A 12,269-nucleotide genomic window follows, 5' to 3' on the forward strand; every position below is an offset into this window, starting at 1 on the left:
CCTCCTTTAAGCTGTCTTAGATTTGAACTGATGCGCTTGAAGTCCATCAGCTAAAGAGGATCAATTTTCATTTTCTTTACATTAAAGCGCCACAAACGGGAACAGCTTACACGACAGGGAAGGTGTGAAGGAGAACGGACGCACAAATTGTTGGAGTGTCACATCTGCTGTTTCTTTTCCTTTTTCCATCCTGATGCGGTCCTGGTGCCACTGATCTGAATGTCCGTTGCGTTGCTGCTTTCTAAAGATGGGGATAGAAAGCAGCAGCTGTTGACTTTGTGTTTTTCCGCTCTTGATTCCCGTCGGCTCAGGTGATGCAGACGCAGTGATGCTTGTCCTTTTTTTTTGTTTTGTTTTTTCCTCTTCTTTCAGCACCTGGCTGTTCCACTCCAACCTAACATTAGCTCATGTTTTTTTTTCTTTTTAGTTCAAGCAAGCTATTCTTGACCATCAGTCTAAGCGCCCTCCGCTTCCTCTTTGCTCCCTACAGTAGTGCTGAGCAGAGGTCTCTCCATGCTAAGGGGGACCTGGAAATGTCAACTAAAACTGTAGATTTACAAGTTGCACCCCGCAGTCTTTGGTTTTTAATAGATTGAAGGGAGGTAACCGTAGTCACCTGTGTGTTTGTGCCTCTTCACTGGTCACCGGGAAGAGCAGCTCCGACTTGAAACTGGGTTAAATTCCAGGCATTCTCTCACATCTCAAACCGCCCTGCTTTTAGTTTGTCTCTTCTGCAACTTATCTCACATCTCATGTGTGCGAGAGGTCTGTGCCAAGCCCACTGGCAATGGAAAAACAATTTAACTGGATTTAATTTGTTTCTCCCTCCTCCCTCCCTCCCTCCCTTTCTTTCTTTTTCTTTTGTGTGCGTCTGGGAGGTTTGGAATTCATCTTGTTTGGTAACTGCCATGCACAGGCGGAACTGGTGCTGTAAGCTTGACCCGCTTTCACGACCACATCAGGACCTCCAGTCAGGTCATGAGTGTCTGTGGAATCCAGCAGACTCAGAAAGAAAAAAAAAACATGTTTTTCCTTTTTCCCCATAATAGTACGAATTTTACAACTCTGCCAGATGCTGAAAAGCCTGGCTTCAACAATTAGGAGCCAGAATGCAGAACTTCACAAATTGCAAAAAGGAAACCGGTTCCCAATTGTTGTGCAACCATAGAGCACTGCAGTGAGATGTTACCACATTTTCTTTGCTTTAAGGCCATTTTTGTTTATTTATTTTGATTTTATTGATATATTTGTGGACCTTTTTGTGCAAACATTTGTATTTATCCCCAAAATAATCTTGAAGACTTTTCTTTTTTAGGAGAATCCAGATTTTAGAGCCTGTAGCTTATTCTTATTAAGTCCCGCTCCAGTCATCTTCTGAACTATTGTTGTTTTTTTATTTAGGATTATGCTGTTTTTTGCCAAAATCAACAAACTTGTCGTTTTCCAGGACATTTTTTTTTTGCAGAACAGCAGGAGTTCATTAAATATTTGCCTCTCAGTTGTGGATTTCATCTGTTTGCACTCTCTCCTGCTAGCTTACAGCCCATCACACACCCCAACCTAACCGCACTGGTGCAACAAAAATGGTGAGCAACATTGGAGCCATCCATCCGTACAGTTTTAGGCGGGCTCGGATGAAGAAAACAAACACCTAGATCTGTTTGTCTGTTAGTGGATGCATCAGAATGGAGCGGAGCAGCCAGCTTGTGGCTTGCCGTAGTTACTTGTACGTCACACTTACAAGCTTTTTCAAACATTTTTTTTTTGTCTGTCCTGCTGTTGGAAAGTCGCTACCACCTTCGTGGCTCACTGCCAGAAACATTCGCTTTACAAAATGATCATATCTAAATGGATAGCTCTTTAAAGTGATCCTTTTTCAACAGAACAAAGCAAAACCAACTGTTAAAAGCTCTGTAGAACCTAAATAAAAGTTTGTGGCAACCTTTTACTGCACACTCACTCTAGGCAGTTAATGCTGCAAACGAGGGTTTTTGGTGTTTTTAACATGTTCTTGTAGTATTTTTCACATGATGGAGGATACCTATCAAGAAAATTAAGCTAAATTTCTGAGTATTTCTTTATTCAAATTATTGTCAATCAGGGGAAGATAATAATATATAGTTGGAAAAAGCTTGTATGTGTGACAAACAAGTTACTACGGCAAGCCGGAAGCTCCCTGCTGCGCTCCGTTCTGATTTCTCTACTTCTAGACAACTAGATCCATATACGTCTTTGTTTTGTGCCCCAACCAAGCTCAGGTGTGGTTAAGTCAGCCTGGGCCAGTTTGCAGACATGGAATAGGACAGTTTTGTGGACTCTTCCTCCAATACTGTGACGTCACCCCTTAAATGCTTAAAATCCTCTTCCCCTGCATGCCCCAAGCACGTATTCCTCCCATTTATTGGTGATGGTAAACAGTACCAATAAAAAGTGCATACTTTTTTCTATTTTACAGGTGTTGGGAACAGTAGCATTTGCACTTAAGCCAGGAATTTAAGTTGAATGTTTATGGAATACGATCCATGATCTGACTTTATGACAATCCACAAGCACTAGTCTAGTTCGTCTCAATGGAAAGATAGCTAGGAGTATTTACCATAACGGGAGACATTCTAACCACTTAGAGAGGTTTCAGGTCTGAATTTTGAATCCCAACAGCAGACTGGTTTCTAATAAACACCAGAAAGAAAGTTTAGCTCCAGATGTACCAAAAAGTGGTTCATGTGCAATGAAGATAGAACTTTCCTTCAACAGTGAAGTTTGGAGAAGGCTTTAGAGTCAACATGACAGAAGCTACAGGGTCACAGCTATCTAAAAAAATATCCTAAAGGTAATGTAACTGTTGCTTCAAGAGTGACATCAACTTTTAAAGATTTTTTATCTAAATCAAGCTATCCGATTCCATATTCTGTTGAGCTTTATCGACTGACGGAGACCTGGGGAGCACTTATGCAACAAGAACAGGAAACCTGGTTCTGAACATGCCAGTCCCCTTAAGGTACTTTTGTCTCTCCCTGTTGCAATTACAACTTTAGAAATGTTATTTTATATGGTTTTGTTTTTTTAAGCGAGGAAGTGCATCTTTTAGGAAGCAGAAAAATACTTACTACTGGTAGTTTATAAATACTTTTTTTAAACTAGATTTGAAAACTATGTTTTGAAGTCATCTTTTTTTTAAAATAAAATCAAGAGCCTAAATCTTTCAACTGTCATTAAAAGCTTTCACTTATTAAAATAAAAGAAGTATTTTCATCCAGTGACACAAACATGGTAAGGACGTTAATTCCAGAAATGGCACATGTCGGCTATTTGCCTTACAAGACTTTTATTGCATGTTTTTTCAGTAAAGTTATGGAAGTTATAGTCGAAAGTCAAACCAGAGCAGCAAAACACCAAAAAGGGTATTACTCTGAAATAAAATGTTCATTTCAATTCATGACTTGAGTAGGGCTAAGTGTAAAAAATAAATCGAACAACTACAAAAATACTAATCTGCCAAATTAGTTAACAATTTTAGTATTAGCAAATTCTGGTATTTCCACACATATGCATTTGAATAAAGTAGAAACATCCCATGGTTAACAGCCTCTGATAACAAGAATTTAATTTATTTAAAATAGTAAAACTACTCCAACCACTCTTATTTAATGACATCACAGTTTAGTTTTTTTTAGTGCAGCTTAGGAAACTGAAAATGTTTTAATGTCATCTCTTTTTTACTTGTAGCCTAAAGGAATTTCATCAAAAAACAGTTAAGACATGTAGTCCAAATTAAAAGGATCTTGCCTGGAGTAACTAGTATGAAGTGTGACACATTTTGCTTTATTTTCCTAATTTGTTAAGTGCTTTGATGCAACCACATGTTTAAAACTGTTTTTTATAAATGTTAATTTTTTTTAGTAACAAGTAAAAGTTCAATATACAGTATAGTGCCTTGAAAGAACTTAAAGTTAAATATTTTTTACCAAAAAAATATACATCAACATAACCCATAAACTACCCACTTATCATGGAACATTTTCAATTTGTTTTAAATTTGTAATGATTTATTTTTTTTATTATTTTTGGTTAAGTATACTTTAAAATAGCAGAAATTTAGTCTTCATTTATAAACTTTAAACAATTTAGCATTTAGCAACCGAATTTGTTTAGCTAGTAAAGAATTGTTTCTTGGCGGGTTTTCTTGTGCGCGCGCGCGCGCCCCCGCCCCGCACGCGCCCCCTCCGCTCAGTCACTGCACGGAAGCAGGCAGGAAGAGCTCGGAGGAGCTCAATCCAACATGACATAACCTCGTGAACCGGCGCTTCCAGCCACGAGCTCGCAGTTTGCTCAGCCCTCCCTACCTCGCAGCATCCCTGCGGTATCCGTTTACAACTTTCCGCCCCCCCCCCGCGTGCCGCCCTCGGTACTTCTCCTCCCCTCATCCGGAGAGACGAGCAGCAGCTTTCTGGGGAATTACAGGAGTTCGCTTCTCCTCGCCAGACTTCAGCGGATCTGCATGGATGTGACAGCGGAGGAAGAGACGCCTCTGCCGGGCATCCGAGCGAGGAACAGACGACTGATGCCGAGCCAGAGAAAGGTGAAAGCGAGGCGGAAGAGGCGAAAGGAGTTGGTTTTCATCCAGATCTGCTTGTTCGGCGGCTTGCTGCTGCTCGTCAAGGGGCTTTCCTACTTCGGGGAGAATTCAGGTGAGGACCCGCAGCGAGTTCCGGGATGCCGGGAATGGGCGGCTGAATGCCAGCCCGTTTGTTAGTCACGTTTCTGCCCTCAAACAGTCACGGTTAAGAGAAAAACCCACTATGAGGGAAAGGGCAAACCAAAATGTGGTTTATTCAGAAAGAACGGCGCTTAAACAAACACTGAATGTTACAGTTTAGAGAGGAAAAGCTCAATTCTAATGTGAAAAAATGCAATATTTTTAACAGAAAAGTGACATGATGTGGTCTGAAAGCTGAAGTAAAATGAGGTTTGAATGCTTCTTCATCATGAAGCTCATGAGCTAAAGGAAGCAGATCAGGTGTTCAGGATGCAGAGCTGGAATCAGGATGCAGAAACCATGCAAACCATAACTTAGAGCACCCTGAGGGAATTAGCTCTGTCCAAGGAAACACTTCATACATAACAAAGAAGAAAAAATCTTCAATTACTTTAAAAAAGTCTAGATTCTTTGCGGACAAAGGCGATACTTTTCAATATTCTCTTGAAAATGATTCCAATACAATTTTTGCCTTCACTTAAGCTCTAGCTTTGGTAGATCATACCCCAAACCATGTATAAAGTAATATTTACGTGAACAATAAACGTCTCAGACGACTGGAATGGATGGATCAATAAATCATAAAGCAGAAAAGGTTGTGTGTGTGTTTTTTTTTATGTTCATTTGCAGATACTCAGGCGAGGTTCTCTGAAATCTAAAAAGTATGTCAAGCTGTCCTTAGAGATGCTTTGACTTTGACCAAACGGGGGTTCATCCCACATGGCTCCACCTCTGGATTTAGAGGGACTCATTTAAAGACCCACTCCGATGAAAATGATGGGTTTTTTTAACACATTCTTGTGGTATTTTTCTGATGATGGAGGACGTATGTTAAGAAAGTTACGTTCAAAATGGCATTTCTGAGTGTTTCTTTATTCAAATGGTTGTGAATCAGGAGCAGACAACAAACTGCCGTTTAAAAAAGATCGTATTTGTTACGTAGAAAATACGCTGGGCGGCCCGCTCTATTCTGATGCATCCACTTGTAGACAAATAGATCCATGAATGTCTTTGTTGAAGTGGAACTTTAGAAAAAAAAACTACCGTATTAGAAACTGATTAAATATTTAAAATAAAACACATTGTACTGCTCTGTTGATTCATTCCCCCCTGAATCTGTCTGTTCTCTCGCTGGGAAGCATTCCTCCGATCTCTGAGACCAGCAGAATTCTAGACATCAACAACCTCTGCTAACAATACAACAACACGCTAACGAACTGAAATAGAAGCTTAATTCATTTGTGGTGTGATTGCCAAGTAATGGTGAGCAATAACGAGTGCATTAATGCAAACTACCTTTTTTCATTTTAGTGTAAACATGAAGGGTATGAACAATTGACCAGATCACAGAGCTCCGTGAAATAGGACTTATTTTCACAGTTCATTTTCCTACCTGGAAGGAAGCCGACTCCATCTCTGAGGCTCCGCCTTCCTCTCCTTGTGGGCGCCGCCCATTTCATGGCGTCATCCTATAGTCGGCCTTGGCGACGTGCCTGCGTACTCCGTCTTTGTTCATTTAGAGAAACTTATTTCTGCCTTTATTTCCAGAAGGTTGGATTTGTGTAGAAATAGGTCTCAGTAGCTGTGCTGTGAGGAAGCTGCAGTTAAAACCGCGAGGTGGAACTGACATCACCCACAGATATAACAACGGTCTAGAGCAAGGCTCTCTGGTTGGTATTTTTTGTGGGTGTATGTTTATTCTGTTATGTTCTTTCTGTTGTAGCCGTCAGGCAAAACAAATGTCCCTCACGAGACAATAAAGTATTTATTGATTGATATTGACTGATGGATGTCAGTCTTCATGTCTTTACACTGACTTCATGTTGCTCAGAGAATAAACTTTAAAACAGATCTACAGGTACATAAGACTAAGTACTTCTCTGATACGTTAGTCCCACATTAACTACCTCAGACTCTGAGAAGTTCAGGGATGGAGCCACAGTCCCCCTGATGATGTTAGACAAAGCTCTACTCAAGTCCAGGCTAAAAGTGAATCTTTTTTTGGTTAGCTGAAAGTCTTCAGCTGCACTCTTTATTCTAAATTGATTGTTAAACTAAATGTTTTATGTTTCATTTTCCTTATTTTTCTATCCTGGTTAGGAACTGTGCTGAACAAATGAACATACCAGGATGAGGTTATATTCTTGATAAAACGTAAGATCCGCTCATTTTATTCAGAATTGCTGCACAGGAGTATTCACCATAACTTTGACAGCTTTAGGACAATCAATCCAGCATTGGAGTTCATGAATAGAATTCAATTCAATTTTATTTGTACAGCCCAAATTCACAACAACAGTCTTCTTGATGGGCTTCGTATCGGTAATTGAAAAAGTGAAACATAAAATCAAAAGGATCATAAATACATAGAGTTCAATAGGAAAATACTAAATTGAACAAACTGACTAAACTAAACTGGCCTCCCTGCCCTTAGACCCCCCCTTTGCGGTATGGAAAAACTCCTAAAAAAAACAGAAAAACCGGATTCTGGAAAAAATAGAAGAAGAATAGAGGAGTTCCTTTAGATCGTGTTTTTAAACATATTCAACATAATTCCAAACACTCCTGGAAAATCTGGACCCAACAAACGTTAAGGCTCGACTTGTAGGATGAGCACAACAATGTTTGTGCGTTTGTTGTTTATAGTAGGAAGTATCAAATGACATGTAAATTGTAAACCATCATGACAGTTGTCATTTTTCAGATTGGAGAAATGTTTGTTTTTTCTCAAATAACTTACTTTTAAAATGAAATTTGTTTAAAGAAAACAGCTGCTGACTGTGTATTCCTCAGAATTAATATAAGTTGCTGCAATGTTGTTTGACGTATTATTCCAAATATTTTCTAACAGAAAAAGTGAATTTAATGTAGTGCTTAAGACGTGTACGTTGTTGTTGGTGAAGGACGAGAGAGTTGTTTCTATGTTTTCTAAGGATCTGTTTTTATTAGACTGCAGTGGATGCAGTTTATTTTCTTCAGTAGTTTCTGAATTCAAACAGGAATCTCAGTGAATGAACTCATCAGCCTGTGGCTTTTGTATTAAAGCTAGCTTGAAAAATATGATGTTAAAAAGTGTTGGAAATCAAAGCATTCGCTGATCGGTCTCCAGCGTGTTCAATGGTTTCATTTCTTCTCTACCGTTTTTTCCCTAGATCCACTTTTCACAACTAGAGTTAGAAGATTTGATCGTAGAAATGATACAACCTTGGAAAGAATTAAAAAAAAACACAACAAGTTGTTCCTCATTCTCTTAACTTTAGATTAGATTTCAAAATAAAATGATAATATATTAAATGAAACTCAAAAGAGGCAGAGCGTTTGATGGACAGGTGACTGGAAAAGGGGCTCTACAGTAAACCCTTGTTTTTCGCGGGGGTTACGTTCCAAAAAGAACCCGTGATAGGCAAAATCCGTGAAGTAGAAACCTCTATTTATTTTTACAGTTATTATACAATTAAATCCTCTCTTATACATTGAAAAGAAAGAACAAACCATTTTACAGGCTCAAGCATTTGTTTCACAAATAAAAGTACTTTAGAAACGCTTTTTTTCAACAAATAACTTCTGTACTGTAAATGTCAAATAATAATTTTAATCATCAATGTGAACAGAAGGCTTCAAATCGCGGAGATTAGCCCCGCCCACCGGGACCCGAGTAATTGGATTAAACTGGAGAAAATTTAAAATAACTATGAAAAAAATACAAAGTACAGTGGGACAAATAGTGACTAAGGTGTATTTCACTGCTCTACAGACTGAGCCGCTGCATCCTGACTCCACTTTGAAGTGTTTTCTCCCTTTGAAGCCCGCGGTGTAGCTGTGTTTTATCGGGAGAAGAACATAGTGATAGGCAGTTGTTGTTGTCGCTCTTTTTTCTATGGGTTATAGAGAAACTCTAAATTGCAAGATGATTTGCACGTATGTGCTGTAAATTTGGCAAGCTGATTTACTTATGTGTACATATTAAACTGCAACGTTATTGACGCGCACGTAGAGAAGAAGCGGAGTGACTTTGTAGCCAATCAGAATGCAGAACACAATGCAAATCCGTGAAGTAGCGAAACCGTGAAAAGTAAACCGTATTATAGCGAGGGATCACTGTACTGCGTTTAGTTCTTTAAATGACACACTCAATTGTCAAAAACGAAAACTTCTCTGTTCAGCAACTCACAGGAAAAATCCATGAGGTCACATCCTGCCAAGATGGTGATCATCACTGATTTGAATCCTCTCCACAGAACAGTAGGTCATGTGGCCTACACCCCTTCACTGCCATTGGTTTTCTACAGAAGTAAAATCAAAAGATACATCAAACTTCTGGAGGGTGTACCTTATTTATATGAGGAACTTCATGAGACAGTGAGGCCTTCCTCTCCATACCGCTCCTCCTGATGACTTTATGCTCAAGATGGCAGAAGATGAGAGGCGGCGGGAGCGGCCCTGCGGCGCTGCTGCTGTGTTTGGTGTGGTGGAGGTGAGGCCGGGTCAGGAGTTCAGGCGCCCCCTGAGGACTGTTGAAAAATCGTCCTTTGTAATTCCATCTGGCTCCCTCCAGGTTGGCGTTGAGGTTGGCAGGGTGGAAAAAGGAATGGCTCTCCTGCTCGGCTCTGCCTAGTATGAAATGAATTAGTTGGCGTTGCTGCTCTCTGGAAGAATGTGCAGATGTAGCCCCAGTGGTAGCCCCCCTCTACAACCCCCACCCTAAGGAGGATTTTGTTTTGGAAAATCATGAAATCCTCTCTGAACGTGTAAAGCAGTGCAGCTGACTAACCCTCACATCTGTGGAGCCCTCGTCCAGCTGCTCGCCGCCTTCATTACATAAAGAATCAGACTGTAATCAAGCTTAACAGAACGCTGGACTCTGCAGCCTGCAGGATGTGCCCAACGCTTCAAGCACATTTGCAGACAAAGGGAAGGCTTCGTCAACACGTCTTTCTTTTTAAGCCGCTTGTTCCAAAAACAACTGCAGGTCATTTTTCCAGAACCTCAATGGCCAACCCTCCCGTTATCCAGCAGAGGTCTCTGGTGGAGACATTTAGAGGATGGACTGTTGTCATCGGAGGGGGGGAGCTCTCAGAAGTTCAGAGGACAGAAATGACTGCAGACATCACCCAGCTGAACATGGAGTCCAGTCTTACAGGAAGCTCTAGACCACAGACCTGGTCTATGTTGGTTGATGCCCAGTTATGCGTTCCTTGTAGAACCTGCCGCTAAATGTGTTTGGGTCGTTTCAGTGCCGCGGTTCGGTTCAGGTCTTGATGTAAATAATCTGTCATGAGATCTTTATGAATCCCTAGGAAACTCTTCCTGCTTTTTAGAGCTTCATTTTAGTGGTTGCCGTGGTGACATATTTGAAGGTACAGTCATTGGTTCTATAGTGATGCATTGCTGGTAAATGCCTCCAAAGTCCCTCAGATTGCTCTGTTAAAGCTACAGTCAGGTTTTGACGTACATGTTTTGGGTTTTTCCGCGCCCGTATCTTGAGGGGAGTGCGGGTGTGTCTTGCAGTTACATTGAGGTTCAGAGAAAATGGAACAGATAATTGTAATCTAGTGTAAAAAATTGGCAAACTTATACGAGGCACACAAGGAACATGCACTCACCACGTGGACAGAACTTAGCTGTACATTTGTTCGATTTCACGAAGTAAAATATCCCATAGATATGAGCGTTTATGCGATGACCATTTATGAATTAACTGTGTTCTGAAGACAAAAATGTTGAAATTTTATTAAAAAAATAAATTGAAAAACATTTTAGTTGCAAAAATTGTTCAAACGCAATGCATTGTGGTCTATATTGGCCGATCTAGTGAACATCGATGCACACTGGTTTTTCGCAGAGACTTCTGGGAAGTCTCTAGGGCACTCGATTTAGGAATTGTAGATTCAGACAGCACTACAAAATGGCGAATGCACTACATAGTGAGCAGTGAAGGAATTCAGACACAGCCAGAGACTTGTTGAGGCTCTTGGTTCTAGAAAGGATTTCTGTTTTACATATGAAATGGTGGAGATTAGAACCACATAGTTCTGTAAGGAGAGTCCTGCCATGAAATAAGATTTTAAATTGTTTATCTCAAAGTCCCCTCTTACATAAAGTCTTTAAAGTGCAAAACCTCTAAAAAGACAGAAGTTCTCAAAAGGTTCTGGGGATGGAAAGTGGACGGTTGGTAAAACGTCTGTTTAGCTGGATAGCCCCAGAACTGCTCGCCATTTTTGTTGCACCGCTAATGTTGCGTTGGGGGTTGTGAGGGGCTGTAAGCTAGCGGGAGAGCATGTAACCAGATAGGTGACGGGGAGTGGGGCCAGGCTTGCTCTGTGCCAATGGTCCCGCCCACAACTCTGAGGCAAATTTCTAGTAAGCTATTGTCGCTCTGCAGAGACTATGTCCTAAAAGAAAAGTAGTTTTGTGTTTTTGGCTAAAAACTCAAATCAAGACCGACTTTATTTGTAAAGCAATTTTCCAACTAATGTTACTCAAAGTGCTCTACAAAAAAAAAATTCAGAAATAAAAGACCACTAGGAATGCTTTTAAAGTAGATTGGATTAGAAATGGTTTATTTCAATCAAAACAAACAACAGAAATACATATCTATACAGAAATGTAATGTATATAACTTAGAAGAATTAGTCATGAATTGATTTGAAAACAAATATACATCCATAAGTAAACGATTGAATTACAATTCCTCTTAATCATAAACAAAACTCAAAACATGCCACAATAAAACCATGAAATATTAGTTTCATCAAAAGCTTTTTACTGAAGGGCTTTAAAAGGAGTGAGAGGAAGCAAAAGACGATGGGATGTGGTCTTAAAATAAAGATACCTGTGACCATTTCAACCCCCCCACTGTCACTACCCCCCCCCCCCAAAGTAGCAGTTTAACAGTAAAACTAGGGAACAACTGATTGACAGCCATAGAGAAGGAGAACCAACCAATGAGCTTCCTTTGTCTCAGCCCCTTCCACACCATCACAATGTAGAGCAGAACACTGACCAACATAGACATATAAAATATCTGCATTGCTGTTTTTTGGAGATCATAAATGAGGCCAGTCTCCTTAGAAAGAACACGGTGTTCTCTCCTGTTCTGTGCAGTGGGATGTTTGTCAGCAGCATCCTAAAATACGTGTAGATTCCCGCCTCCTTCCTCCTTGGGAAGTCAAAAACACCTTTTTTGTTTTCAGTTTCTTGGTGATCATTTTGAGCGACTTCCTGTTGCACCATCTGATAAAAGCCTTTGTCTTCTGTCCCTCATCACGTCCAATCCCCTTCTCCTTGGTCACTTCTTCTGTGGCTTCTTCCAGGTTCTGGTTCTGGTGCGTCGGTCCGGAGCTCTGGAGGCCAGGACCGCTGGGTGGGACGGAGGCTGCAGCAGGAAATGGACAACAGCAGCCTGGAGCAAATGGAGATTGAAGAGGGATCTAAGAACTGCACCACTCCAGGTAAGAACGGGATGAAAGAAAGAGGACACCTGAGAGCCCCCCCCCCCCTCCCCCCTTGCTGC

The 12,269-nt window shown here is 40.6% G+C and overlaps 1 protein-coding gene across 1 annotated transcript in view; it reads left to right on the forward strand.

Annotated features, from left to right (window-relative positions):
- Window positions 1–4,219: 4,219 nt before the first annotated feature.
- slc24a3 (solute carrier family 24 member 3) overlaps window positions 4,220–12,269 on the forward strand; it is a 58,850-nt gene continuing 50,800 nt past the window's right edge. Inside the window, exons 1-2 of the mRNA XM_011493861.3 lie at window positions 4,220–4,688; window positions 12,070–12,207. Of these exons, the coding sequence (XP_011492163.1) occupies window positions 4,499–4,688; window positions 12,070–12,207 (328 nt within the window). The 5' untranslated portion in view covers window positions 4,220–4,498. The remainder of the gene's footprint in view (window positions 4,689–12,069; window positions 12,208–12,269) is intronic.

Source organism: Oryzias latipes, chromosome 1 (assembly GCF_002234675.1).
Source record: "Oryzias latipes chromosome 1, ASM223467v1".
Classification (NCBI taxonomy): Eukaryota; Metazoa; Chordata; class Actinopteri; order Beloniformes; family Adrianichthyidae; genus Oryzias; species Oryzias latipes.